At 42.3% G+C, this 27,304-nt stretch overlaps 2 protein-coding genes across 4 annotated transcripts; one reads left to right on the top strand and one right to left on the bottom strand.

The window, feature by feature from the left end:
• The first annotated feature begins 316 nt into the window (after window positions 1-316).
• Window positions 317-26,939, top strand: CHURC1 (churchill domain containing 1). Of its 3 annotated transcripts, none has more exons than XM_036310013.1 (4): window positions 317-442; window positions 6,782-6,917; window positions 9,186-9,256; window positions 14,519-15,049. In XM_036310013.1, the coding sequence occupies exons 1-4, from the start codon at window positions 404-406 to the stop codon at window positions 14,609-14,611; spliced, it is 339 nt and encodes a 112-aa protein (XP_036165906.1). In that variant the 5' UTR covers window positions 317-403; the 3' UTR covers window positions 14,612-15,049. The 3 variants fall into 3 exon arrangements, with proteins under 3 accessions (XP_036165906.1, XP_036165910.1, XP_036165902.1); XM_036310009.1 differs by lacking the exon at window positions 14,519-15,049 and adding an exon at window positions 26,824-26,939 and having other exon boundaries at window positions 362-442; XM_036310017.1 differs by lacking the exon at window positions 9,186-9,256.
• On the bottom strand, window positions 20,780-24,565 carry GPX2 (glutathione peroxidase 2). Its single transcript, XM_036309979.1, has 2 exons — window positions 24,250-24,565; window positions 20,780-21,463 (listed from the first exon to the last, which is right to left on the bottom strand). The coding sequence occupies exons 1-2, from the start codon at window positions 24,469-24,471 to the stop codon at window positions 21,113-21,115; spliced, it is 573 nt and encodes a 190-aa protein (XP_036165872.1). The 5' UTR covers window positions 24,472-24,565; the 3' UTR covers window positions 20,780-21,112.
• Window positions 26,940-27,304: the final 365 nt, after the last annotated feature.

Here is a 27,304-nt window from a genome sequence, read left to right on the forward strand (position 1 = left end):
TTATAATTTCAGCTTTATATATGGAGTAAACCAAGGCAGCTGAAAGGTTGAAAGTAAGCAGAACGTGAGAAACAATTACTTTTTTTGTGTGTTGTTAACTGGCAGCCTAGACTCAGGAAGGCGCCTATTGGAACTTGGGTCGGCCCAAGATCCCTTTCCCCTTCCCGCCACTTGGCGCTCGTTCTCGCGCCGCTTCAGAAGGCCGAGCGGTTGCTCTCGGTTGTTGCGTAAGAGACCCCGCCGTGCCCTGACAACAGTTGCTAAGGGGCGGGGACTTCGACTCCGTTCCCTGACTAAATCCTCCAGGGGCGAGGACTTAGGGCGCATGCGGCAATCTCTCAGCTCTCGCGAGGTTTAGCCTTCCCGGAAGTACTGGAGCACCTTCCCTGTTAGCGGCGTCGCTATGTGCGGGGACTGTGTGGAGAAGGAATATCCCAATCGGGTGAGCGAGTGAGCGCCGAGAGCTTCCCGCTCCTTCGGCCCGAGCCCGGCCCCTGGGGCTTCTCATGCCGGCGGCTGGCCGTCCCCGTGAGGCCGGGCGCGGGGCGGGCTCGGCGGCTCTGCTGTTCCCGTGCCGGGCACTTGACGGCTGTGGCGGCCCTTCCCTCCGTCCCCGCCCTGTGGGTGACATCAGCCGTCACCCCGCTTCTCTTTAGCTGCAGGGGACAGCAAAGGACACCCCACCGCCCTCAACCCAGTCGGCAGCAGACACCCCGTCCCTCCCCTGGTCTCGCCCGCAGGCTTCATGGGATGAAGTTCCATTCTTACAGAATTCTAGTTCTGGAAGGGGCCTCTGAGGTCATCTCTTCCCACCCCACTTTGTAGATGAGAAAACACATGCCCCGGAAAGGGGAAGCCACTTGCCCAGGTTCATGTTGTAGTGAGTATGAGAGCCAAGACTAGAATTTAGGTTTCACGGCTGTTAACCTTGTAAATCTCTGTTCCTCTCACGCTCAGGGGCGTGCAGACTCGTTTACTCTCATTCCACATTCATGGTGTACGTACTGAACTTCTGTGTGTGCGTGGCCAGATTACAGGCGGGTAGCGGAGAAGGAATAAGAGGCAGCCTCATTGCAGCCTATGTGATTAACAAGAATTGAGTAGTCCCGTCCATAAATGCTGTTCAAGTTTAGAGAAAGGAGAGAGCAATAGGGGATTACATTGCTATCCTCCCCCCTCCCCCCAAAGGACTTAAGTTGGGACTTGAAAGTTCGTTGTGACTAGGGTAGAAAAGAAGGAAGGGGGAAATAGCAAAACAAGGATTCTTGTATTGGGTGAGAGGTAGGAAATCTCTATAGTTTCTTCAGTCTCTTAATATTTTGAGTAATATTAATTCTTTTTATATAACAACATGGAAACTCATATGGGACAACCCCTTTGAACAGAGGTTTAGCGTTGTCAAGTAAAGCTAAAGATGTGCCTACTGAATGACCCAGCAGTTGCCATCCTACAGAAACAAAGGCATGTGCGCATGGTCCTGGACTTGTATAAGATGTGGGTAACAGCATTGTTTGTAGGAGTAGCCGGGCAAAGGGCGGTGGAGTCATAGGATGGAACACGGTGAGTGAGCAGTGAAAGTGAACCAATTAGAGCAGTGGTTCTCAATGAGGAGTAATTTTCCCTCCCAACTGACATTTGGCAATATCTGGAGACATTTTTGGTTGTCACATCTGGGAGTACTACTGACACCTAATAGGTAGAGGCATTATGGTGTACATTTACGTTTCACATACTTTTCTGTACCGTATTCTATTTCATATATACTTCTAAAGTTTAAAAAGAGACTTTTATGAATCCAATAATGAACACTGCACGTTACAGAGACCATGAGGGAGATACATTAAAGAGATTAGGTTGGATTCTTAAGAGTTGAGCTGAAGACTTAAAAATTATATTGAGACTTCAAAGACTTAAAAATTATTTTGAGAAGTTTAGATTTTATACTTTAGGCATTGGACAACCATCAGACAAAATTGAACAGGGACATTCTTCTGAAATCTGTTGCTTAGGAAAAGGAATCTTATAGCTGTATATTGAAATAATGGGATGGGGAAAATGTAAAAGGAGAGTCCCATAAAACATTTGGGGAGCCATGACAACAGTAGTGTAGGCATGAAATAATGAAGACCGCATTTCAAAGAAAGCATTAACAGGACTCAACCAATTTAATGTAGGAGGGGAGAAGGAAAGAGCTATAGATGATCTCAGGGTTTTCAATCTAGGCAACCGGGAAAATTGGAATTATGATTATCAAAATTGAGGAGCAAATGGTCAGATTATTTTAATCATGTCTTATTCAAGGTTGAGAATGTAAAATCCAAGCAATCAAGTGAAAATATAAAGATTGCAGTTTGGGTGCAAGATTCAAACAGATGAGTCAGCCAAATTTGTCAAATGGAAAAGATTTGTTCTCTTAAAGAAAGACTGTATAGAATCAAAGATTGAGCTTCAAGGAATAAATTAACTTAGAGAGTGAAAATAGAATACAGTAGAGGAAGAAGAGCGGAAAAAGAATTGAGGTAATTGGAAAACTTAGGAAAGTGCCTTTCATAAGCACTTTTCTCCAATTTTATTGTGCTCCAAAATAATTAAAGGGTTGTCATGAGGAAGAATTAAACTTTTCTTTGGAATTTCAGAAGGCAGAATTAGAAATAATTAGTGGGTGGGTGTTAAGGGATCGTAGGCTTTGAATCAGAATAAAGAACTTGAACAGATTTTTAAAATGGAATAGGTAACCTTTAGAACAGGGGTTCTCAACCTGTGGGTCGCGACCACTTTGGCAGTCGAATGACCCTTTCACAGGGGTTGCCTAAGACCATCCTGCATATCAGATATTTACATTACGATTCATAACAGTAGCAACATTACAGTTAGGAAGTAGCAACGAAAATAATTTTATGGTTGGGTCACAACATGAACTGTATTTAAAGGGCAGAAGGTTGAGAACCACTGCCTTAGAAGAATTGAACTCTCTTCCTCATGTTCAGTAAGTCTAATTGACCATTGGAAATCTCAAGCATCTTTCCTTGAGATTTTATTGAGTCATAGATATTTTTAAGGGCAGTAAGAGCAGAGCCACTTTGCTTGAGCTTAGCAAGGGAAAGAATAATAAGATGGTGGTAATATGTATAGTCAAAAAATTTGGCAGAAAAAAATAATGGATTAGCATATTGGAAGTTCTAAGTGTAGAATGAGTAGATAATAAATATCTAATTATTTATCTTTGTTTTCATAAAATTTTCTGGAGTTTTGTGATAGGTGTTTTTCGTAGACTAGAGATACATGGTAATGAATTTTTAACAGCTCTGGCCTACTTGCTTGTGATGTTACACTGAGAACTTGAACTTTCCGATTTGATTTATACTGTCAGTGTTTAGAGTTTACATTCTGCATACTTACAAGGTCAGATTACATGGTTTAGCCACTTTGTATACAAGGTGCCCGTATTTATGGGTGCAGTCCTGTTCAGAGTCCTATTTACTTGAAATTGGTATTTAGAGCTTTATTCTCTTAAGACTGTTTCTAATTCCTTAATTTCTTGGAGTCCTTAACAGTCAGATTTTATAGATTCAAGGCAGTCCTGATTTAAATCCAATCAGGACTACCTGATTTTAAAGACTACACTAATCAAAAGAGTGTGATAGTAGTGCATAGATAGACATATAAATCAAGGGAACAGAATAGTCAAAAGTAGACCCGCATATGTGTAGTCATTTGAGTTTTCCGACAAGGTGCCAATGTTACTCAATGTGGAAAGGATAGTCTTTTTAATAAATGTTGCTGGAACAACTGAATATTCATAAGGAAATAAATGAAACTTGATTATTCATATCATATATAAAAATTATTTCAATAGGATTGTAAACCTAAACCAGCAAGCTAAAACTATAGCATTTCTAGAAGAAAACATAGGAGAAAATCTTTGCAATCTTGGGTAAACAAATATGTCTTAGAAGACAAGCACAAAAATAAGGGAAGAAACAGTTTGATAAATTGGACTTCAAAAAATCAAAACTGCTCTTCAAAAGACACCATAAAAATGGCAAGCCAATGACAGGGAGAAAATATTTGTAATATGTGTCTGAGAAAGGATTTGTATCTAAGAGATATAAAGAAATCTTATAGCTCAATAGCTTATAACTCAATAAGATAAACAACCTAACTTTAAAAAAATGGGCCTGCCCTGACCTGTTGACTGAAGGGTTCCAGGTTCGATTCCAGTTAAGGGCATGTACCTTGGTTGTGGGCACATCCCCAGTAGGGGGTGTTCAGGAGGCAGCTGATCGATGTTTCTCTCTCATTGATGTTTCTAACTCTCTATCCCTCTCCTTCTCCCTTTCTGTAAAAAAATCAATAAAAAAAATATATATTTTTATGAATAGACACCATGAAAAGATTCTCATCTTCATTATTCACTAGAGGCCTGGTGCATGAAATTCTTGCACAGGTAGGGTCCCTAGGTCTGGCCAGCGATCAGGGCTGATCTGTGGGGCAACCGGCGGGGCCATTCCCCCCCACTCCCCCTACTGGCACCCGCCTTGGCTGACCTAGGACCTGTGGGCTGGGGACAGCTCCTGCATTGAGCGTCTTCCCCTTGGTGGTCAGTGCACATCATAGCAACCAGTTGTTTTGCTGTTCGGTTGATAGGCATATTAGGCTTTTATTATATAGGATAAGAGAAATGCTAATTAAAGCTACAATGAGATAACACTTTACATCATTAGAATGGCTAAAATTAAATATAAAAATTTTACAATACCTAGTGTTGGTGAGAAGGTGGAGCAACTGGAACTCACACATTGCTGGTGGAAATAGAAAATGGAAAACCTGGAAACCATGTGGCAGTTTATTATAATGTTTATATATATATTATATTCTTACTGTATGATTTGATTCAGCAATTCCACTTCTAGTGACTTACCCAAGAGAAAGGTGTATGTCCACACAAGACATATATGAATCTTCATTGCTGCTCTATTCATAATAGCCAAAACCTAAAAAGAGCCCAAATGTCTGTCAACAGATAAATCCATGCAATGGTATACTACTTGGCAATAAAAAGCAGCAAACTACCAATCCATATAACAACAGAGGTGATTAACATGGATATTATGCTGAGCACAAGAATCTGAATGCCAATGAGTATACTACATGATTTTGTTTATATAAAATTTCAGGAGAGGCATAATAATCTCTAGAGATAGAAATCAGATCAGTGGGTGCCTGAGATGAGAGAGGTTAGAGATAAACTGCAAAGCATAAAGGAACTTCCTGGGAAGGCAGACATTTTTATATCTTGATTGGTGTAGTGTTTGCATTGGCATGCATGTTTATTAAAAGTTATTTACCAATACTGTTACAATATGCAGATTTTATTGTATGTAAGTTAGAGTTGTGTGTTTTTAAAAAAATATTTTTATTGATTTCAGAGAGGAAGAGAAAGATAGAAACAGCAATGATGAGAGAGAATCATTGATTGGCTGCCTCCTGCATGCCCCTACTGGGGATCCAGCCCGCAACCCGTAACAGGTCATGTGCCCTGACCATGCCCTGAGCCGTAATTGAACCATGACCCTCTGGTTCATAGGTCTATACTCAACCACTGAGTCATGCCGGCTTGTTTTTTTAATCAAAGCAAAACACTTGTTCTTAATAGCTGGAAATTTATACTTTAATCTCAAGGCTTTTCCCTTCTTTAGTAGGTGAGTCCATGTGCCTATGATTTAATGTCTTCAAACTACATAGTTAGCTTGATTTCCCCCCATCAGGGTTAATCTCTTCCTTAATGCATAGCACCGAGGAGCCACTCATAAAGAAGAGGTTAATTGTCCAGGGAATCCAGGATAGCTTCGCTGTGACATCACTTCACTGGGCCTTAATTCCCTGATCCTTCATACGCTCTTTGAGAGAAGAAACACGTGACTCATCCTTAACTTCTCCACTATGGTATGCACAGTATCAGGCATGCAGCTACATTGGAGAAATGTTTATTTGAATGTTTTTTAGTCACATTAACTATTAAAAATACTCTTAAGTTTGCTGGTCAGAAATGAGATTGAAGTAGGTTATTTATGAAATGACTCTTAGTTGTGAACAATTATTAGTAAGCCTTGAACAGAGACTTCCCCTGAGCCAGGAGCATAAATTGTTAGTTTCTTGGTGATGAAGCAGACCTCTTTCTCTTTGAATTGCCATGGTGTTAGTCTGATGAATTGCAGAGTGTATCTCCTCTGCCTAAATCACATATATTCTTTAGGACTGACCTCTATAGAGCTAAGAGTCTATTTTGTTTGTTTATGTTACGGTATTTTTAAGGCTTCAGAAAATGGTGTTTCAACAATCAACTGAGCATTGCAGTGTATAAGATCATTTTTCTTATTGGCTCAGTGTTTCCATTTTGATTGAATTTTAATTCTAGTTTTATGATAAGATACCTCATTTAATATTGTTTGCTATTATGTTTCTTTACTTTTTTCTTTTCATATTTTATATTATTAAAGCTTCATTAATTGTTTCTGAATATCCATTTGCATTTATTTCTCTTAAACATAGTTGCATATTTCAGAGACTTACAGCTCTAACACCATTTCAGTTTTATTTACCATGAATAGCACATCTAGAGGAAAAAATAATAATTTCAAAAATTAATTGGTTTTGCCTTCAAGCAAGTAAATCTTGGTGCTTTTTTTTTTTTTGCCTTTAGAGATTTTAAATCTATTAATCATTTTCACCAAGGATTTTGAAATATAAGAAAATTAAATTGCTATTTTTATTATTTTAGGGTAACATTTGCCTGGAGAATGGATCTTTCTTGCTGAACTTTACTGGCTGTGCAGTGTGTGGTAAGCGGGATTTTATGCTGATCACAAACAAATCCTTGAAAGAGGAAGATGGAGAAGAAATAGTTACCTATGATCGTAAGTAGACCTTTTTTTTGTTTGTTTTGTTAATCCTCATCTGAGGATATTTTTCCATCGATTTTCTATTGGTTGCCTCCTGTACCTGCCCCCACTGTGGCCGGGGATTGAACCTACAACCCGGGTACATGCCCTTGACTGGGAATAGAACCCGTGACCCTTTGGTGCAAAGGCCGGCGCTCTAACCACTTAGCAACACAGGCCAGGGCAGTGGCCCTTTCTTTTCACGCAAGTCTGTTAGCAGGTATTGGCTTTTGGAAGTTGGTATGTTGTGTGAAGTATGATGAGGCATATTTTAATATATTACAACAAATAATTACTAGTTAGTTAGGTTTTTAAGAGAAAATTATAAGTAGCACCTCATTTATCTAGCATCAGATATTCTACTTAAATGACTTTTGGAGATTATTGAAGCTTATGATTCAGGCACCATTTTTGTTTGTTTATTTTTAAAGCCTTTATGCCTTCTGAAACAAGGGTCATAACCTTAGGGTCATCCATGTGTTCATTTTCCACTATATGTAGTATAATACAGTGATGTCCTCCTATAGCTATTAAAGTGTTTAGGGTTGCTTGCTTCTGTTTTACACTTTATCTTAGCCAAAAGGCCGAGAAGCCATGTTTGCCCCTATTTTAAATGTCTCTGAGTTCTATGGTCCTGTTTCTCCTTTTAAAGAAAGCTTTTTTTGGTCTCCTATCTCACTATCAGTCTTCTATGTCTTTTTTTTTTTTTTAAACTTAGGAGCCACGCTTTTTTAAAAAAAACATGTTTTTATTAATTGTAGAGAGAGAGAGGAAAGGGGACTGGGAGAGAGAGAGAAACATTGATTTGAGAGAAACATCTATCTGTTGCCTCCCACCAGGGGTCAAACCCACAACCTGGGCATGTGTCCTTACCAAAATTGAACCAGTGATCTTTTGGTGCATGGGACGAATCTCAGACAACTGAGCCACACAGGCCAGGGCCAGTCTGTTGTTTCTTTTGCTGCTGTAAATATGCTCCCTGTATATGCTGCTCCTCATCCTCAATAATGGGAAACCAAACAAACAAACTATGGATAATAAAAATAAATCAATTCTGAGATTGGCTCTACAAAGTTCTGTGAATAAATTAAGTATATGTACACTTTAGTGCCCAGATATGTTAGCAAGTAGTTACATTGTTCAGATCTCCTTTTGGCTTGTGTCCTAGTTCTTTGATATGTTCTGAATATATAAGGAATAAATGTACAACTAATGATATTTTGCAAGAGGGGTATAAAAACAGTAAGCCTTTAGAATAGAGTCAGACTATCAAAAAAATTTTTCTAAATTAGAAGAATCTTTTTCTTTCTTATAGATATAATGTTTTAAACTCAATTTCCTTTCAGGTAGTAAGTCATAGTGGTTAAGAGCAAGGGTTCTGGAGCCAGAATGCTTGGTGTTGAGTTCTGTTTCCAATACTTGCTAACTCAGTAGTCTTCCTAGTTATATAACTACAGTATGCGTTTGTTTCCTTATCCCTAAAAATTGTATCTACCTCTTTGAGTTTTTGAGAAGATTAAATGGATAAACGGATACAACATATTTAAAACATCTGGCACACTGTAAACACTCAATAAATCATAGTTATTATTATCATATTGTTTTGTTCTGTTAATCCTCAGCTGAGGATATTTTTTCCATTGATTTTTTTAGAGAGAGTGGGAAGGAGGAGAGAGAGAGAAACATTTACGTAAGAGAGACACATTGATTGGTTACCCCCCGCTTGAGCCCTGGCCAGGACCAGGGATCAAGTCTGCAACCGAGGTACATGCCCTTGACCAGAATCAAAACCAGGACCCTTCAGTCCATGGGCCCATGCTCTATCTACCGAGCCAAACTGGCTAGGGCTATCATATTGTTTTCACTAGAGTATTTTTTTTATCGCTAGATTTATTTTAATGTCTAGCATTAGTTGTTTATTTATGATTGGTTGTCATAGCACAATTTCTATCATTCCAGAGAATAAAAGCTTTTATATAGTTAGATAGGTCTAAATGGTTTAAAAAGCAGCCTTACATATCTGTTTACTGATTACCTTAGAGAGCATTCAATGGGAATTAATATGTGCACATTGAGTGTCTGAACTTAGGCTCTTAATTATGTAGTGTTGCTATGTCTCGAATTCTGGATTTCTTTTCAAGGTAGATGTTTTAAAGCAATACCATTGCTGAGAATAGAAATTCTACTGCCTTAAGACACCTTCCAGGACTTATTTAATATTTAAGTCTCTCTCTGTTTTGGCAGATCTATGTCAGAATTGTCATCACGTAGTAGCCAGACATGAATATACATTCAGTATCATGGATGAATTTCAGGTAAATGTATAACTATGGGTATGTTATTGGTGGGGGAAGATAAAAGAATCTTGAAAATCTGGATATAGTTTTCATAAATGAAGTACTAGCGAATATTAGAAGAGACCATCCCTCTCTTGTACCTGTGTAGCTTGAGAGAGAAACTTTAGATGTGGGTGGATCTGCTCAAACCTGTCTTCACAAGAATCAGAAATCAGAGTGTGTATTTTACAGATGATTTCTCAGTCCTGTCATTTTATGAAGAACATTCCTATGAGGTTACTATTGTGTATCTTTTTTCTATGTAGTTATATGATTGCACAGTTTTTGGCTTTGAGTGTTGGCCCACCCACTGCCATCATACTTGCTGGGCATGGAAATTGATAAGGAGGTTTTCCCTAATAGGCATGTAGAGTTGAGCAATTCTGTAGTCTCCATTGCAGTAAGACATTTTAATATTATTTGGTAGGTAAAATAACAAAATGGACGTACCAAGGTTGGAGGAGAGACGTTGAACCACTCTTAGGACAGAGAATAGGGATTTACAGAGAATAAGGCTTAGTCCTTAGACAATTGTCAGAGCATGCGAAGAATGCAACAGAATTCTACGGGTTCGTGTAGGCCTGAAGTAGGTCTAAAGGTCAGGAAGGAAAGCTGGACCGTGCAGGAGAGCCAAGGGCACACTTTAACCGTGAGGACACGCTGCAGCCTGCGTCTGTCCCTCACTGTCTCCATTTTCAAGCCTTCAATTTGAGTTACTTATTTAGTGTGAACTAAATGTTCATCCACAGGATATAAGTATTAGGTTAGCGCTTTTAACAGGCCAAGGAATTTTTTTAAATCCTCCAGATTTGGGTAATAGTATAATTAGGAAAAAAATAAAAAATCTTTAATAATAGAATATTATAGAATAGTATAACCACTCGCATTCTTATTTTAGTGTGCAAGAAAACACTTAGTCACCTGTCATAATATGGTCTAATATATTATGCTTATAAATAAATAGCATCTTGACTGCATCTCCTCAATATCCAAAAATTATACCTCAAAAAGTATTTATAGCCCTAGCTGGTTTGGCTCAATGGATAGAGCGGCGGCCTGCAGACTGAGGGGTCCTGAGGGATTCCAGCCAAGGGCACATGCCTGGGTTGCGGGCTCGATCCCCAGTGGGGGGGCGTGCAGGAGGCAGCCAATCAATGATTCTCTCTCATCATTGATGTTTCTCTCTCCCCCGCTCCTTTCCTCTCTAAAATCAATAAAATATATTTAAAAAAATATTTATATGATATATGTAACCGAGGCCGAAATCAAGATTTCAGTGAATGAGCAGTGGCCAGATAGGGGAACAAGCATGCCATGAGCTTAAAGGAGCAGCTCCATCCTTTCATGGGAGGAAAGGAATGCTTGTAGCTATTTTCCAGAAGCTTCTGAAGGACCTGAGAGCTTTTTAGAGTTCCTAAATGGATATTGAGATTGCTTGTTCATGCCCTAATTGAGCCATTGTATATTGCTGCCACGAGACCAAACTCAGGCTGATTTTCCTTTATGACTAAATGCAGCCATGTTCAAAGCTGCCCTAGAAATTACTCTGTGAAAGAAGGATGGTTTACTGTCACAATGCCCAGATAGTGTGAAGTTCTCTTGGAAAAAAATCTCTTAGACTGGACTCTTGATCTCCAGTGTTCTCTCTCCCAGCATCCACCTTCTCCCTCTCATATGTGAAATTCTGCCATCAGACTACCTCGATGGCCCTTCGTAGCTCACCTTTAGCTACAGTAAATGTCCAGACTCCTCTTTCCAGCGTTCTTGCTGGGCGGTGGCTTCACTTTCCCTAGTTTCCCACTGCTCTCCTCATGTGCACCCCACATAGCACCGACCTTAGACTTCTTCCTGCCCTCCTGTGACAGCGGAGAGCTTCATTTCCTCTGACGCTTACCCCTGCCATTTCTTCAGGAGTCTCCTGTTACCTTCTCTCTTTAGCAAACTCTTTTTTTCCATGGGACTTAACATTGTCTACATTCAATATACTCTGTCCTTTATTTGTTAAAAATAAACTAAACTTTTTATTTTACTTAGCCCCTCTTTGATGCATCCTCTCATCATCTGCCTTCCTTTTGCTTTATTACTTGAATAGGTTTATATCCTGCTTCCCTTATTTCTCTATGTTCCTCTTAACCACTACAAACTGGTTTTCATTTTCACTTTTCTAAAACTCTTCTCTCATAGGTTTCCCAGAATAGTTCTTACCTCTTTTAGTATCTCTTCTGATTCTGGTTTTGTTAACCATTGTTGTCTTTTTAAAGCATTGCTTCACTTAGGTCCATAGTGCTAGACTATTTTATATTTCTTTTAAATCATTTAGCTGCTCATTTGCTTTTTCTCTGGTTTCCTTTCCTGTTTTCCCTCCTTTCCCCCTAAGCTTTGGTATCTGGCTAGGACCTTCTCTATACTCCATCAAATAGTGAGCACACTCCGTCTCATTTAAAACCTATCAGATATCTTCCAAATCTCCTTCTCTAAGCCTAATATCTTAACCTGCCCTCTTTTTTCCTCTATTTCTCTTATTTTTGCTCCATTGCCAAACCTTGTGTCAAGGACAATAGCCACTCAAACCAAATTACTGCAGCAGCCCCCAAACTGTAGTTCTGCACTCTGCCCTCAGTTAATCTTCCTTAAGCATATCACCCTGTCACTCCTCTGCTACTTCATAGGATATGCTGCCCTTTTTCATATCACTGTCCTTATTCGGACTTTTTCCTTGACTGGTCCCTTTCTCTATCTTCAAGCCAACTAAATCTTACCTCTTTAAACTGAGTTTAAATTTTATCCCCTTGCTCTTGACAGTTCAGCCCATACTTCTTTCTCCTTTTCTGAGCACTTCTTGTACCTATAGCAGGCCCTGTAGGTCTTCATTCTCAGCTGCTGTGACTCAGTTTTCTCTTCCCCACCTTATTCAGCCTCATCTTATTCCGGCAGTGGTTCAGGTTTAAAGTGCAATTCCCACCATTGATAATGTATTGTTTTGTTTTAAATGTCTTATAGGAATTTTAAACATAATAAAAAATAGGCAGAATAGAGTATTAACCTCCATTACCCAGCTTTAATTGTACCTCACCATTCCCTTGTCTCCTCACAGGATAATTTTGAAACAAATGCCAAATGTATCACTACTTCTACAAATATGTCAGTATGTATCCCTGTTTATAAAGCAACCACAATGCCATTGTTAAACAAAGAAGATTTTCTGATGGCAAGAATAGAGGGGAAAGTAGAGATAGAAGTACAGAGTTGGTGGAAAATACATTATGAATGATTACAGATATTCTTTATTCTTTATATCACCCTAAACGCCATTAAAATGACTATGTGTTTGCCCCAGGAAACAAGAGGGGACTGTGAGATTGCTTTCTGTTCCTCTTTGGACCAGGGAGGAAGAGGCCTTAGAGCCAGAATTAATATATAGTGATAGAGAAAAGGACTTCTGTGATCTAGCCATGGGACCTCAGAATAAGCCAGAGGATCTGGTCTCACCCAAAGGTGATTCCACCCACTCCACCCTTCCTTCCAAATCTGTGCCCTTTGGCTTTGCCCAGGTGGAGCCTTTGAGGGTCTCCATGAATAACTGGGAGGAATTCTTATTCTCCCAAGTTGGCTAGTTTTGGTAAAAGGTTTCCCAATCCCACCACATTCCTGGCAGCACATGGAGATATGTTTCTGGCACTCCAAGGTAGAATTCTAGACATATTTTCCCACAGAAGTGCTGCTATATATGGTTAGAATCTATAGTGCTTGTACAATATAAATTTAAAAGACTCCCTGGAGTTCCTGGGAATCTGTCGGGTACAACTACTTCTGTGGGAAACTGCTTTTGAATTCCTAACAGTTGACCTACAATGAAATTTGGAATACAGACTGCCTCTAATCAATCTTTACAAATTATACCATATGTTAGGTGTGTGTTTGTTTTTTCTCCCAAATTAGGTTGTAAGTTTTGTACGGTCAGTTTTGTCCTTGCCTTCTTTCATGTCTACCAGTGTTTCTTGCACTAAATAAAAACTTGACAATGGATAGATTGGTTGAAAACTCAGACATTTATCTAGCTTCACAAATAGTCCCATTTGACTTTATTACCTTTTTCGTCTTCATTTCAGTGGGAGGCTGACATCCTACTGGTAATGTCCAATGGGTGAAAGCAGAAGTATTTGAAGGCAGTAAAAGACCTTGGAGAGACTGGATTTTTATTTTATTTTTAATTCATAGGACTTTCATTTGTTTGCTGAGGTCTAGCCTCTATTTATTTCTACAGTGTGTGTGGAGTAGACTTTAAAATTACGTGTAGTCTTTAAGAAACAGTCCACTGCACAGTTAAGCTCCCTGCCGAACTCACTCGAAGGAAATGGAAAGGCAGTTGCCTGATTCTGAGTCTTCGTGCTGTAGCCGTTGTTTATCTCTGTGGCCCTCTCTCTAGTGACTCTCCACTAACTGCCTTGACTGATCAGTTGCCAGACAGCTAGCATCTCAGTGTCAGGTGCAGAAATACGTATCGATTTGACATAGATTTTGTTTTCCTAAAGAAGATAAAGGTTTTTAAGCAAAAGGTTTAAAAGAAATGTTTCTATAGTTTATGCACATATTAAATATTCTAGAAAGGGACCTCTATTAGAACAGGACTTTGCCCTGAGGATTTTTGCTTGAAACAGAATCCCTTCTGTCACTAGTCTGAACATTGGTTAAACCCAAGAAACATAAAACTCTAAATAGATCAAATTCCAGATAACTGACTATCTAAATATGAGTCATGCTTGACGGACTCGTGGATTTAATATAATTTTTTATTTTCTTGGGGTAGGTTAAGTAGCTTTTTGGGCTTAGGAATTTTCTCCCTTGTTTATTCTTTTAAAAATCATTTCTATTGCACATCAGTGCTAAATCTCCTAGAAAGGAACAGCTCTATGACCAGGAATTTGTCCTTAGGGCCCACACTCAAATAGCAGCCCTAACCAAGCCCAATATGTGTGTTTTTTAAGTCCAAGAAATGGCCATGCATTTCCAAGATGGCATTCTTGTATTCATAGTAAATAGAGCATCAGCGTGTATTCAGTTTATATAAACAAAAGGCTATGGGATACACAGAATAAACCTAAGACATTGTTTATAGGTGTTGAAATTGACTTAACTTACAGGAAGAATATCCACGGCGATGTAGAGAACAGCACCTGAGTAAGTCAGGAAGCATCTTCCTCCCTGTCCCTCACAGTAATGATGCACTTTATCTTGTTCTAGGAGTACACCATGCTGTGTTTGTTATGTGGCAAAGCTGAAGATACTATCAGCATTCTCCCTGATGACCCCCGACAAATGACTCTGTTATTCTAAGGACCCTTCTGCAGTGCTGTAGAACTAGGTTGTGTTGGTTACAATACTGCAAACCTGATGGTTTGTCTTAGTTTATAATGGAAATTATTTGCTTATTTGTTTCTGCTTAGACTTACCTATTCTTTGAAAGAAAAGAAGTAATTTGGGGGATTACTGTTCTCTAGAGCTGAGGCTCTTCTGCCAAAGTTCCCAATTCACATTGGTGCAGCCAGAATGAAGCATCTTTGTTAGTGCTATGTGGCTAAAAATAATTAGAATGGGAGAACCTAGTGCCCAGATCTTGGTTCCAGTAAAAGGAAGCAGGGCTCCTTGGAGAAATGACTTACTCTAGGATTAGGGCTATAAATACTCAAGATGAGCCTGGAGCATCTTGTGCCACAAAAAAAAAAAAAAAGAAAGTGCTCAGAAAAAAATCACAATGGTGGGGGATGTCCGAAGGACAGAAGAGCCAAGTGAAGGAGCTCCCAGTAACCAAAGCTGGAACAATTGGAGTAAAAAGTTAAGTAGCATTGGATTATAACCCAAACTATAAAATAAATATTCATGAATCCATACTGACATAAATAAATGATTGAATAAGTAAATATATACATTACAATAGCAAATCTCCCATGCAAAAGATTTTCAAATAATGTATGTAGATATTCCCCACTCCTTAAGTGTGAGTGTGTGTGTTGACTTCCCTCCAGAGGATAGTATTGAAAGGGGACAAACACTAGCCCGGATCAAGGTTAACATCATTGATGAAAGGCCATGTGATAGCATGATGTGATGAGAATGTCACTCTACCTTTGTAGTATCCTCCCCAAAAACCGTAACTCCAGTCTCATCATTAGAAAAACATCAAACAAATCCCAGTTCAGGGACATTCTACAAAATACCTGACCAGTGCTCCTCACAACTGTCAGGTCATCAAAGATAAGGACATCTGAGAAACTGATTTACTCAAAGTAAGTAAGTAAACAACTACTGAATGCAATGTCATATCCTGAATGGGCTCTTACACCAGAAAAAGGACATTTGGGGAAATCTGAATAAAGTGTGGACTTTTGTTAATATAAATAGAATGGTTTCTTTTGCTCCAAAGGAATCTAGACTATCTTAACTTCCATAGTTGAATGAATACTGGGTGTTCTAAACTCTGGCATTTAGGCCCCTTGCCATTTGGTAGCAGCACAACCATTAAGCAAAGCATTACTCTATTTTTTTGTCCCCCTTTTAAAAAATTGGTCTAATAAGAATTGATATTATATATCCTGCACAGTATTATTGAGAGATCCAAATAAATAATGAATGTAAAATGCTCTGGAAAGCATAGAAAGAACTAGATACAAATGAGATGGCTTCAGTTAGTTCTCATTGTGAGACCAAACTTAAAAGGGTTAGGCATTAGAAACGAAGTTGTTTCCTCTTCAGATCTAAGAGACTTAGGCATTCTGGACTAAGGCTTTGCTTATAAGGAAAAAAAGTGAGCAAAGTGATCATTATTGATACCAGGGAAAAGCTTTGTTATATAACGGGGATAATAAAGGCTGAGGTTTCTTGAGTCCTTACTTTGTGGCAAGGCCTTTTTAAAAAGCACTGATTTAATGCTCGTTCACAGCTCCATGAGGTATGTACTATTATTAATCCGGTTTTAGAGCCAAAGAAACTAAGCACCAGAAGTTGAGTAGCTCACTCAGGGCCACACAGCCAGTGGTCACTCCCTCTCAGGAGCGTTCAGTGCACATGCAGTAGAGGGCCTGGCAAGGTCAGGGAGAGTCTGAGAATATCGGTGACCGCCCTCTGAGAAACTAAGGCGTGTCAGACCAAAATTTATGATTTGGAAAAGCTCAGTTAGCTGCTCCTTAGGAATCAGTTGTTTTATTCCTGGAAAATATTTTCCACTTACTGCAAATCTATATCTGACCTGCTGAGGAAATCATTTGGTGAAATGAATCCAGAAAGTAGAGAAAGTGCTTCATTACTTTAAATAGCACTAAGCCCGTTACAGCCTCTGAATCGTCCCTTTTTGGGGTTTGAATGCTTCCAATTTAGTCATTTGGAGCTCAAGAGGACAATTTCACATGCCTCCACTGATATCTTCATCTATTGCAAGATGTCCAATTATTATCTATTTTGAGCTAAATATACTACAAAAATTTAAAACATAAAATCCTATCCATATATTTTATTATTTTACCAACATCATGCTATGTTTTGTGATACTTTCTTTTTCATCTTCTAAAATTTTTCTCTGGATCTAAAAGAATAAAGACCTTTTGAACCCAATTCTACTGAGTCTATTTTTCTGTTTAAATAAAGAGGAACCAGGCAAAAAGCATCAGTCTTTTTTTACCTTCCTATCCTGAGATACAAGAAGGACAAGGCTTCACCTATAGGTGTAATTGGGGGTGTGGGCATGTCCTGACACCTCATTCTTTCTCTGTTTGCCCCATGAGGTACTGATCTGGGTCTGCCAAGTTCAGATCTTGGAGTTCAAAGCTCAGTATGTTTATTGTGTTGATTTAGCTAGCTCTGTCTTTCTCAAGTTGTTCTGGGTTCTCCCAATACTAATTAATGGATACATTATATAGTCTGGGCACAACCAGATATGGTTTGTTACTTGTAAGTTATCACTAAAAATATATATGTTCACTGTTCTTTATTTCAGTGTATCAGCAATCCTTTCCGTCTTATTCTTTTGTGAGCAAGGTTAAGTTATTGACTTAATTTGAGGCTCTCAGCTTTAACATGTGTATTTCTTGGCTGTAAAACAAGTCTCTATTGTGAGACACACTATGGATGGGGAGAAAGGAAATCAAGTACCTGGGTCTAGAATTAGCTTTGCCACATGCTCATGGTGGGAGGTTAGACAAGTCTTATATTCTATCTGTACCTTGGTTTCTTTAATGAAAGAATAGAAATAATCATGCTTCCTTTGTGAAGTTTTTAAATCAAATGATATAAGTGAAAGGTTTTTAGGTTGTACAGTGTGGGGTGGATAGGCAGCTGTCAGTGGTCTTTATGAAGAAACTGAGATAGAAGGAAGCAGTGGTGTCGTGGTTAAGAGTAGGGGCTTTGGAGTCAGGCTGACCTGGGTTTAACTTTCAATTCTGCTACTCTATAGTCCTTTGTCCTTGGCAGGTGTCTTACTCAATTACCATTTATTTATATTGTTGACACTATTACTTTCCTTCTCTTTAAATAGAGATAAAAATTCCTTGCAGGGTCAATATGAGGATTAATTAGCCTAACCCCGTGGTCAGCAAACTGCGGCTCTTTGGCCCCTTTAGTGTGGCTCTTCCACAAAATACCATGTGCGGGGGCGCTCGTACAGTGCGATTCAAACTTCGTGGCCCATGCGCAGAAGTCGGTATTTTGTGGAAGAGCCACACTCAAGGGGCCAAAGAACTGCATGTGGCTCATGAGCCGCGGTTTGCCGAGCCGCAGTTTGCCGACCACTGGCCTAACCTATTTAAAGTACTTAGTGTAGCCCTAGCCAGTGTGGCTCAGTTGAGCATTGTCCTGTGCACCAGGAGGATGTGGGTTCAGCCCTGACCAGTTTGGAGCAGTGGTTAGAGTGTCAACCCTCGGACCAAAGGTTGTGAGTTTGATTCCCTGTCAAGGGCACGTACCTTGGTTGCAGGTTCCCTAGCCCAGTAGGGGCATGTGCAGGAGGCAGCCAGTCGTGTCTTGTTCATGTCAGTGTTTCTCTCTCTCTCTCTGTCTCTCTCTCCCCCTCCTCCCTCCCTTGCATCTCTCTCTAGAAATCAATGGAGAAAATATCCTTGGGTGAGGATAAAAAGAAAAGAAGGTTGTGGGTTCGATTCCTGGTCAGGGTACATACCTAGGTTGCAGGTTCGATCCCCAATTGGTGCACATACAGGTGGCAACAGATCAATGTATCTCTCTCACATCGATGTTTCTCTTCCTCCCTTCCTCCCTCTCTTTAAAAAAAATAAATAAATAAAGTACTCAGTGCAGTATATGAGTATACTAAATGGTAGTTTGGATGATGATTGTGATAGTGATTATAAGAAATCACCAATTAGAGGTTGGCTAGCTTTCTTAAACTAAGGACAAATAGCTATGGGAACATGGTTATGGAAATAATCATCAGTTTCATTTCGTACCTTGATCCTCTGAAATCAGTTATTTGAAGCCAGTGGCTGTATTTTTGGAAGAGCCCTCAGAGAAACGATGATCTCTGTCCCTCTAAATGGAGCAGCATTACCTCAGCACTTGTGGGGAAGCTTGTTGATGAGCCTTCTCCCTGCTTCCTGAGTGCCCCTCTGGAAATTTGATTAAAAGATTTTGTTGATCTAGGAAAATGGGTGATTATATAAAGCTTTGCTTTGTCATTAAGTTTATGACCATAAGTGGATACTATTGAGGATGTACAAGGGCGACGAACAAGATGAGGACTTAAGGAAACAGTTTCTTATTTGATTTTAACAACAGCACAAGTAATGATATAGTAAAACAAAGCACCCTTGTAAAAAACGTTCCTCCAGCCCTGCCGCCCTGTTCCTTCCTGAGCCAAACTGGTCAGGTCCCTTCTGAAGCAAATAGCATTTCCCCTGCACAAAGGAGGGGCCCTCTTCCTAGCATTAGGGTCCTTTCTGACTCTCCCTGCAAAACCACTTATAATTCCCATTCCTTTGGGATCTCTAAATAATTCAACTCGAGCCTCATGGGAAAGACCCAACACATTGTACTGGCATGTCAGGCCCTAAATTGCCTGTAGCATAATGCCGACATCCAGGATAGCTGCCTCTGTTACTAGACCTAACACAGGCTATAACACTATCAAGATGATGAACAAGTCATTCTAGCATCCAACATGAATTCTGTATTTCATTTCAGGGAAGCAATTTGTCTCTGCAGTTATTGCTCTAAAATCAGTGGTTGGTCCTACTCCCTCCCCCCCCCCCCCAACTCCATACCCCAATGTTTGCTTTAAGAGCAGGAATCTTAAAAGGTTTGAGTTTGCAAGTCAAGGGCAACCTTAATTTAGCAGAAGGCCCGGCAGAAGGGTGCCAGGGGATTCCCACTATAAGGCTCAGATTACCCTTTCGAAAGAAAGCACAGTCGATGACATAGTTTTAGTTGAAGCTCAGACCATGGGATCCTTAACCTCTGTTCCACATTTGCTTCTCAGAAGATGCAAGTGCTTAGAAAATAGTCTGGGGAGCCTTGCAGGAAAAGCCTTTCCCCTCAGCACTGGCGTTCTCAAGCAGTGTGTTCAGTCTGGAGAACTGTCCCTTCAGAGCTTCACTAAAGAGAAGTGAAATATCCCATCTAGTGGTCAGAGAAGGAAAGGTGCAATGAGAAGTTTCTAGGAGAGGTTTGTGGGGCGGAGTGACAGGGCAGGGGCCTTTCAGCAGGTCCTTTCCAGAGCATGATCAGGGCTGGCCTTGGCGGTGGCGTGTTTTGGGAGTGTGCCTGGACGAGATGAGGACCCTGGACACCGTCCTCACAATGCCATTGGGCAGAACTCTGCTGTCACAGAGAACAGCTGTCATGTTGGCAGTCTGGGAAGGGAGGCCCTGGCCCATCCCCACCCTTGTGGGAGAAACGAAGCCGATTGTTCACGCCTAAACTTGTTTGTCTTGTGCCTGAACTTGTGAATCTGCGAGGCTGAGAAAGACAAGGGTGCAATGTGAACGTTATAAAGGAGGGAGAGTCAGTCTAGCACAAGATCAGAAACAAGTGCGCTCAGCAAGGTTTCCAGGAAACCGATGAAGTGCCCTTTTGTACCAGTAACTGCACCCTCCCCACCCTGCTGCTAGTGAAAGTCCACCGAATTGACTTCCCAGGAAACCCTCAAGGGGCAGGTAATATTTAATTGGCCCAGTACCCATCGCGATAGCCTCGATAACCTCGACTTCTGGGAATCCTCTAACCCCCTAGTACCCCAACCAAAGGGCCCATTGTCTTGCCCTCCTCTTTCCCCCCTCTTTCCCACAGTTCTGGAGAAGAGCCATAAAATAATAAAACAATTTACTTTCCTGCCACTCCACCTGCCTCGAAGAACTTGACCAGGGCCTGCTTTCCAGGCAGCAGTTAGGGGGTCCCCTTGATCAGAGCCTCCCTCTCCCAAGCCTTGGTGTGCTGCCAGCTCCTCTGGCCCCCTGCAGTTTGCACCATCCCTCCACCCTGTCAAGGAAGAAGACACAGAGCGTCTGGCCATTTCCACACCTGCCATTTATTGGACTCGGCTAGCAGGCTGGCACGGGCTCTTCACATGTCTCAGACCCCGCCCATACAGGTTGAGGACGGTGCCATCATTCTGTGAAGGCCCAGAGCTCGCCTACGTCTTGGAGGCCAAGTTGAATCACCAACCAGAAGGTTGGGAGAGAAACAGGCTGATAGGAAAGGCAAGGCTCTTTGAGGAAGGAGAACGATCTCAGGGGGCAGCTCAGGTCCAGCAGTGTCTCCCGAGGACACTCTGAATCCTAAGGAGAGATACTCAGGGGCTGGATGGAGTAGGAGATCTGTGTGCTGAGCAGCCCGCGTCTATATGGCAACTTTGAGGAGACGCTTGATGTCCGGCTCGATGTTGACGGTTTGGAAGGTGCGGCTGTAGCGCCGGAAAGGCTCCCCCTCCGGCCCGATAAGGAACTTCTCAAAGTTCCAGGACACATCTGAGCGGCGCACTGGGCTCCAAATGATGTACTTGGGATCGGTCATGAGAGAAAATGGGTCATCATAGGGGTAGGGGAGCTTGTCCTTCAGGTAGGCGAAGACAGGATGCTCATTCTGACCATTCACATCACACTTCTGGGCAAGGGTGAAGGTGGGCTGGAATCCACCCCCAGGGCGGACGTACTTGAGACTGTTCAGGATCTCCTCATTCTGACAGTTCTCCTGGGGGAGGAAAAAGACCAAGAGCGTGGAAAAAGGCAGGGGGAATGAAGGGTCCACAAAGCAAACCTTTCACCTTCTAGACTCCTCCCCAGGATCATTCTTTTCTGTGTTACTTTTTTCTTCCCTTCTTCTTTTGCTCTGCCCTACCCTTGACTTGGTGTTTTCCCTCTCACAGCTAGTATGTCTTGCTAGGCCATTTCTGAAAGTTTTTGCAGTTCCCATCTTGGCTGTTCTTCTACTGAGAGACTTAGCATTTTTGAACTATTGTTTCTCTCTCCAATCTACCCTGAGCAGTTCTTAGTGTATCTGTCTGAATCTCAAGGAACCTTAAGTTCAGGGCAATAGAAAGGGAAAGGAGGCTCAGGCCGTACTGCCAAGAACTCTCCTACTTACCTGCCCACACATGCCGACACACGCATCCTGCGACCACCTTGCCCTGCCTGTGCCCTGGCTTTGCCTCTGTTGCTTCTGATTACATGTGAATGTTGAGGCCTTTGCCTTTGCCCTACTCAGCTCCTCAAGCCAAGGGTGAAATTGAGGCCGAGGGGAATGGGTTTGCGCTTCTTGCTTTCATCTGCTTTGTCCTACATCTGAAGTGCAAGTAGGAGGGAGCTTTGCTGAAGGAAGAGTCCCATCCAAGGAAGTCTCGTTTTCAGGTGCCACAAGGCAAAGTGCCTTAGAGACATCAGTGAATGTATTCTAAATGTAACTACTTAGTGACTAACAGGGATGAATTAATAGGATGGAGGGGTTTGTGGGTTAGAGGGTTTAGGGTTCTGGAATAGGCCAGGGGAAGAGGGAGTTAAGGAAATTAAGTGCTTGAGGGCTAAAGGTTGTGAATATGTAACTATCATTCCTTTCATTTCTGGACTGCTATCCCAAGACTCCTGCCCCTCACACTCAGTCTGCTCAGCTGTGAATGCTTTAGCCTGAACCTGTTACTTGTCTTTCCCTCCTGCTGCCATCACCGATCTGTCCCCACTCAGCATTCCCCACCCATGATGTGCCCAAACGACCTAAGGAAACCCTTATTTTCCTCCCCCCTCCAAGTCTAGTAAGAGTCGGGTATCTCCCTCTGGGAGAAAGTCCCTGCTTCTGACCCACTAGGACCAATTAGTACAGTCAGTTCTAGGCCTTCATGACATCTTGAGCCTAGAATCCATCTCTATTAGGCTTCTCCTCTCTAATGCAAATGGCTGTCTGGCTACTGGTAGGTTGTGGACTCCCTCCAGCAACTAGCTAGCTGGGAGTGATGGTGTGAGTCTGGAAGCACCTCCAGGCCAGAGAGACACCTCTGAAGAAATTTGCTTTAGTCCAGCTGGCATGGCTCAGTGGTTGAGCATTGACCTATGAAGCAGGAGGTCACGGGTTTTGTTTGTTTGTTTTTAATATATTTTTATTGATTTCAGAGATGAAGCGAGAGGGAGAGAGAGATAGAAACATCAATGATGAGAGAGAATCATTGATCGGCTGCCTCCTGCATGCCCCCCACTGGGGATCAAGTCGGAAACCTAGGCATGTGCCCTTGACCAGAATCGAACCTGGGATCCTTCAGTCCACAGGCTGACACTCTATCCACTGAGCCAAACCAGCTAGGGTGTGGTCACAGTTTGATTCCTGGTCAGGGCACGTGCCCTAGTTGAGGGCTAGTTCCCCATTGTGAGGCATGCAGGAGGCAGCCAATCAATGACTCTCTCTCATCATAGATGTTTCCATCTCTTTCTCCCTCTCCCTTCCTCTCTGAAATCAATAAAAATATTTTAAAAATAAATAAAATAAAATGAAGAGGTTTTGCCCTTTCTATCTCTCCTGCTTTGGCCAAGCCTAGAAACAGACCGAGACATTTAAGGAACAGTCAGAGCAGTAATGGTGTGGGCTCAGGTTTGTCACAGCCAATGACATTTGTCTTCCTGCATATATCTCTGCTAATCTCTTCCTTCTCTTCATGCCACTATGAATTGAGCTAAGGGGATTATAATGAGAGGGTTCAGTTGAGGACATTCTGCCTGCTTGTGCAGTTAAAACAATACGTGAAAATAGAAGAACCCCTAAAAGATAACTTGAGGTGTGTGGGCTGAAGCTCTGTAACAACTTGACCCATTAATCAGAGACAAAGAGGTGCCTGTGATGCCCGGAGGAGACATAACACCCTTAGCTTTCCCTCAAATTCACTCTCTACTTGGCTGATTTCAAACAAGCAAATAAAAGTCTTCAATCTAAACAGTTAAGTTGCTTGCATTTGCATATTACTTTTGTATACCTTATCCTCGAAGCCTCTCAATAATCCTATGAGATACGTGGTATTTTCCCCAGTTTAGAGATGAGGAAACTAAAACAGAAAGAGTGACTCTTCCTAGGGCACAGAGCCATTAAGTAGCAGAACCAACGCCAGCTAGAACGAAGGTCTCCTGAGTCAGTTCAGTCCTCCTGTGATTTTGATCTTTTTATTTCTCCATTCATTCACTTAGCAAATATTTAATGAGTATCTTCTATATCTGAGGCACTGATAATTCAATAGAGAGAGAAACAGACCTGGTACCAGCCCTCACTGAGCATAGTGGGAAGACAATAAGCAATAAAAAAAATAAAAAAAAATCCACACCCTCGGTCTTTAATCACAGACAGAATCATATGTAAACTTCCCCTTGGTAGTCACATGTACTAAAGACCTACATTGACAAAACATGCTCCCGATTCCAGACACTCCAACACACACAGTCTTTCTCCCCTCCCCTTAGCCTACTAGACAACCCAACCCCTTGTGTGTAATACAAGGGACCCCTCACCTGATGTCCAAATTGATTGCAAGGGAAGCCAAGAACCACCAGGCGCCTGGGAAAGCGGCATTGCAGCTCGTTGAGCTGGGTGTAGTCCCGAGTGGTTGTGCCTCAGAGCGATGCTACGTTCTCAATCAGCACTGCCCTGCCTCGGAATGTATTGAAATCTATCTTCTCCCCATCCAGGCTGATAGCACTGAGGTCGTAGAACGACTTGGCAATGAACGCCATGGTGAAGGTGCAGGGTGAGCCTGGCAGGTGGCGGGAGCCCACTTAAGGATCTATTAAAGGGGTGGGGAGGAGGAGGAGCCTGGAAGGGCAGGAAGGCTCTCACAATGGGGCTTTGAGCATCCTCAGGATGACTTAGCAAAAACCGTCACCCACCTGCAAGGGCTGTTTGAACAAGGAGGTTGCGCCTCCTATTTACAGACTAAACAAAGCCACCTCCCTGCCCTACCCTGCTGGCAACCTGGGAGGGCCAACTTGATATCTATGAACAGACATGAATAATTCACTACTTGCAGGAAACCAGAGCCCCAAAGGTCGCCTTGGAGGAAAAAAGGGAGGGAGGGACCCAGGATTGACTCCTACTTGCCCCAGCAAGTTGTTTCACTGGCGCATACATTTATTGAGGGCCTGCTGAGGGCCAAGTTCTGAACCCTGCAATGGAGAAGTCAGGGTCTGCTGAGATCTGAAATGGGAGGGAGAGAATCGGGGTGCATGTCCCCTTGACTCAGACTAAAGCTGAAATATACATATTACTGTTCAGTTTTCTCTTTGGCTGTTGCTTTCCACTATATCAAAGGAGACCTTGGGGCACAGTGTATGATTTTTATGAAATAACTAGAGACCCTGTGCACTGGTGGGGGGTCCTTTCAGCCCCGCCTGTGCTCCCGCCACTGCTGCTGCACTCGCCAGCCATCAGCTGGCTTGTGGCTGAGCAGCACTCCCCCTGTGGGAGCATCTGCCCCTTGGTGGTGAATGTGTGTCATAGCGACTGGTCATTTCACCATTCAGTCGATTTGCATATTATGCTTTTATTATATAGGATGGCTTTCGGTGCCTCGGCTTGTACCAGGCTGAAGAGATGAAGTTGTGTTTGTCTTGTACAGTCTTCCCGTGAGTGAGGTCACCTGCTCTCAAGAACGTCTGCCCCTGCACTGTGCCATCTCCTACCCTGACTCAGAAAGTCTGGAGGCCTTGCTAGAAATAACTCAGAGATTTATTCCAGGATCTTGGAGTTTGCAAACTGGGAACAGAGCTGGACAAAACCCCAGAAGTGTTCCGAAGAAGAAAGAAAACTTAAACATTCTTATAGTAAAAAGTACATTCTTGAGAAATATCAGTCCTGCTTGCTTAGCCCTAGGATTGGCCCAGAATGTTGTCAGTCAGATGCCAGGCAGTCAGGATGAAGGCTGCCAGGCTGTCAGAAAGATGGGACCAGGAGGTCAGGTCAAGTCCTGGTGGTCTGGATAATGAATGTCAGGTGGATGTATAGGTGGGTCTTTCAGGGGATAATTAGAGGGTCATCTGGAGGCCCAGATGTATATCGAGGCATTGATGCAGGACTAAATAGTTCAAAAAGTGTAAGTTAATGATGCCAGGCTCATTAGAATAAGAATGGAGTATTTCCTCATGCCTCAATTTCCTTAACTTAATAATTTTAGCAGCTTGGTTAAAATGACTTCATTTTATACATTCCCTATCTTTTCTCTTTCTTCACCCCACATCCTGCCCCCATGGGGTTGTGAGGATGCAATCAGCTGTGGCCAGGTAAGGGTGACAGGAGTTGCATAGCAGGTGGGGAAACTCAGAAGGGATGAGCTACACTTACCTCTTCTCAGACCAAGGCTCTGTCCCAAAGACTTTCCCAAGGGCTGTGCTGGTCCCACCCCACCAGAAGGGGAGTCAGGCTGCTGCGGTTCTAGACCCAGCAAGGCCTCCCATGACATTTGCAGCACCAGCCATGTCGGGTATTGCAGGCCACCTGGGGACCTGCTAAGGCTTGTCATGGTGTAAGCACACCCCTGGGAGCCCACAGGAATTAGAAACACCTAACGCTCCACTTCATTCCCCCAAGCACCCACCAACTCAACAAATCACCTGCTTTTTTGATGCCTGGATTTCTCCAGCGGTAAAACTGGCAATTAGGCTTTACCTGGCTTGGGGAGTTTAGAGAGAGATTTCAATAACAATGCAAATGTTTACTAGAGACAGTTTTCTCAGGGACAGGTCCACTGGGAACTGTCTCCTAAGACAAATAAGCGAGGCTGGCAGCAGCCAGGCTTGAGAATCTGATCTGTGAAGATGGAGAATTACTCCGCAGAGGGTGCCCGACTGGTCTGTCTTTTGTAGCCTGTCCCATGGCTGCCGATAGCACGTGGAAACCCACACATCTCAACGGGCTGCTCCCTAGGAACAAGCCTCCATTACCTAAGTGGGCATGGAATCTGGCCAGCAGAAGAGGTAGCAGGAGAGGCTGGGTGGAGTTCCCAGAAGCAGCCCATAAATGTCTCTAGCAAGCCACTGAGTCAGAAGGACTTGGCCTTGACCGTGGGCTAAACTTTAACGTGAACTTGGCAGATTTACGTGCATGCCGAGAGTTCTCCAGTACTCGGGGCTTCCCGACACCTCCTGTGGGCTGCCCTCCTGTGACCTCTCCAGGAAGGCCCGGAAGTTCCTGAGCTGAGGAGTGGTGGCTCCCTCTCCCTCAGGTACAAGCCATTTTTCTCTCTAGGTACAGCTGTTGTGTCACCCAGGTTCTGACCGTTGACAACTGGATTATATTGATAAGGCTCTCCTAAAATTCCTCTTTGTCCAACTTTACCTCAAACCAGCCCGCTTCCCAGAAGCTGGTATCTTTGTGACATACTGAGTGTGCGATTCTCACAGCTTTCCACAGGGACAGCAGTGGTTCTGGTAACTGCGCTGGCGTAGCAGGCAGAAAGCTTAGGCCAGTGGTTCTCAACTCTGGCTGCAAATGAGAATTGCTTATGAAGATTTTTCTAAATAGAGAGGACAAAGCTTTCCCTTCCCGAGATTTCAATTCCATTGTCCCTAGCCA

The sequence above is a fragment of the Myotis myotis genome, unplaced genomic scaffold (assembly GCF_014108235.1).
Source record: "Myotis myotis isolate mMyoMyo1 unplaced genomic scaffold, mMyoMyo1.p scaffold_m19_p_1, whole genome shotgun sequence".
Taxonomy (NCBI): domain Eukaryota; kingdom Metazoa; phylum Chordata; class Mammalia; order Chiroptera; family Vespertilionidae; genus Myotis; species Myotis myotis.

Excerpts from the sequence above, each read along its gene's own strand:
- CHURC1 (XM_036310013.1), top strand. The coding sequence starts at position 404 with ATGTGCGGGGACTGTGTGGAGAAGGAATATCCCAATCGG. Across the intron at positions 6,918-9,185 it reads AGAAATAGTTACCTATGATC|ATCTATGTCAGAATTGTCAT; the intron begins GTAAGTAGACCT and ends CTGTTTTGGCAG. Across the intron at positions 9,257-14,518 it reads GTATCATGGATGAATTTCAG|GAGTACACCATGCTGTGTTT; the intron begins GTAAATGTATAA and ends ATCTTGTTCTAG.